A 2229-nucleotide genomic window follows, 5' to 3' on the forward strand; every position below is an offset into this window, starting at 1 on the left:
CGTTGGAGATTAGTCGGTGAGATATAAACGTTGGAGTCAAAATAGACTGCCAAGAATATAGCCGTTGTTGCATAGAGACGTTGGAGATTAGTCAGTGAGATATAAACGTTGGAGAATAGAGTGCTAAGAATATAGCCGTTGGAGATTAGTCGGTGAGATATAAACGTTGAAGAATAGAGTGGTAAGAATATAGCCGTTGTTGAATAGAGACGTTGGAGATTAGTCGGTGAGATATAAACGTTGGAGAACAGAGTGCTGAGATATGAACATTTGAAAAAAAAAGATGTTAGATAATAACGGCTAGAAAATAGACGTTGCAATATAGACATTAAAAAATAGATTTGTCGTGCATTAAGTGGGGATTTAATGGCTCCATCCCGCTGCCACTATATATAGATGTTCACATAGTCGAAGGAAGTATGAACGTGTCCAAATCAAAAATAAGAAGCTTGAGAACATCCCAAATCATCAAATCCTTGTTGTCCTGCCTTACCGTGCTACCACTCTCTGCTACCCTCACCTCTCCGCCCTTTCGCACCTCCCGAATCGCCTAGTCGCCATTTCACCTTCTTCACTGCTCCCGGTTAGTATTTGCACTCACAGACCATCATGGCCACGCCCCAGAACACACCAATGCTGACAACATCAGTGTGCGTCCCAGAGACTGTGCATGGTACACACTCCTTCAAAATCGACAGGTACGACCTTCATCGGGGTTTCGGTGTCGGCAACTGCATCCAGTCCGCTAACTTTACTGTTGGCGGCCATGAATGGTGCATCCGTTTCTACCCCGAAGGCTACAACGAGGATAACAAAGACTACATGTCAGTTTTTCTCCAGCTCAAGACCAAGAACATTGAGGTGAGGGCGATATACAATCTTATGCTGGTCAATCAAGCAATACAGCCGCCGGTGTTGCCTTCCAACTTCGCAAACTTCAGCGACGGACCTCCTGTGGTGTTCGACACTCGCAATGACAAACTCGAGGCATGGTGTTTTGTCGCATTCAAGAAGAAGTGCGAGATCGAAGGCTCATCATACATTTGGGACAACTCAATCATCATCGCGTGTAACCTTACTATTATCACATTAAAGGATGCCAAGGAGGTGGAAGCTGGGTTGGTCGGTGACATCCAAGTGCCGCCATCCGAATTGGTTGCTAACCTTAGTAAATTGTTGGGATCTACAAAGGGAGCTGACGTGTGTTTCAAGGTCCAAAATGAGGTATTCCATGCTCACGAGATCATCCTCGCATTGCGGTCGCCGGTCTTCTGGGCGGAGTTCTACGGGCCGAAGAGGATCGAGCATAGGCACGTCAAAAACATTGAAGATATGCAGCCCGGTGTCTTTAGAGGACTGCTCCACTTCATCTACACCGACTCGTTGCCTACGATGAGGGACCTCAATGCTAGTGGGTACGAAGAAATGCTCGGGCATTTACTTGTGGCTGCAGATAAATATGACATGAAAAGGATGAAGTCAATGTGCCAGAGAAAACTTTGCCAGAGGTTTGATCAAGAGACTGTGGCGACAACATTAGTTCTGGCCATCCAGTACAATTGCAGCATGCTCAAAGATGCTTGCATTAAATTTATCAACTCCTCGAGTACTGTGGATGGTGTGGTTGCAAGTAAAGGGTATCAACAACTAAAAAGAGAATGCCCTACTATCTTTGCCGATATGTGGGAAAAGGCAACCAAGGCTCGAAAATTTTAGATGTTCACTCTAGATAAATTCTCCGAGTAGTTACTTCACTTGATGCCATAGCAACCTGAGATCATTATTTTGTCTATTTGATTTGGAAAATTGTAAGTTCTACATACGCTATACCAACAGTATCCAATTAGATGTTTTTGTCTATTGATGAGCATCACATTTACCATTCCAAAGTAGTGCTCATTTCATTTCTCAAAGTAGTGAGCCATTGGCTACCAAGACCACATCTATTGTGGATTGTAGTGCATCGTTAGAAAACAGAAACTGCAAGAAATTAATTGATTGATCTAAAAATTGTATGTTATAAAGTAAAATACACCACAATTTCTAGAACAATTCTAGGGGTGTAACGTAAGTGCTAATATAATGAAAATTCAAATTTGGGTCCTAAAAGTTTGCTAAGTGTGCCACTCGCGATCCTATTCGTGCTACATCAGCTTTGACTTGCACGGGTTGCAAGTTTACCACTATCATGTGGCGAGTTTTTCCACAAACCCCCATTCCCTCCTCCCC

General features: G+C 43.5%; 1 protein-coding gene across 1 annotated transcript; it reads left to right on the forward strand.

The window, feature by feature from the left end:
- Nucleotides 1–467: 467 nt before the first annotated feature.
- Nucleotides 468–1805, forward strand: LOC119335541 (BTB/POZ and MATH domain-containing protein 2-like). Its single transcript, XM_037607656.1, has one exon. It carries the CDS (start codon nucleotides 610–612, stop codon nucleotides 1714–1716), a length of 1107 nt encoding a protein of 368 aa, XP_037463553.1. The 5' UTR covers nucleotides 468–609; the 3' UTR covers nucleotides 1717–1805.
- The last annotated feature ends 424 nt before the right edge of the window (nucleotides 1806–2229 follow it).

The sequence above is a fragment of the Triticum dicoccoides genome, chromosome 7B, assembly GCF_002162155.2.
Source record: "Triticum dicoccoides isolate Atlit2015 ecotype Zavitan chromosome 7B, WEW_v2.0, whole genome shotgun sequence".
Taxonomy (NCBI): Eukaryota; Viridiplantae; Streptophyta; class Magnoliopsida; order Poales; family Poaceae; genus Triticum; species Triticum dicoccoides.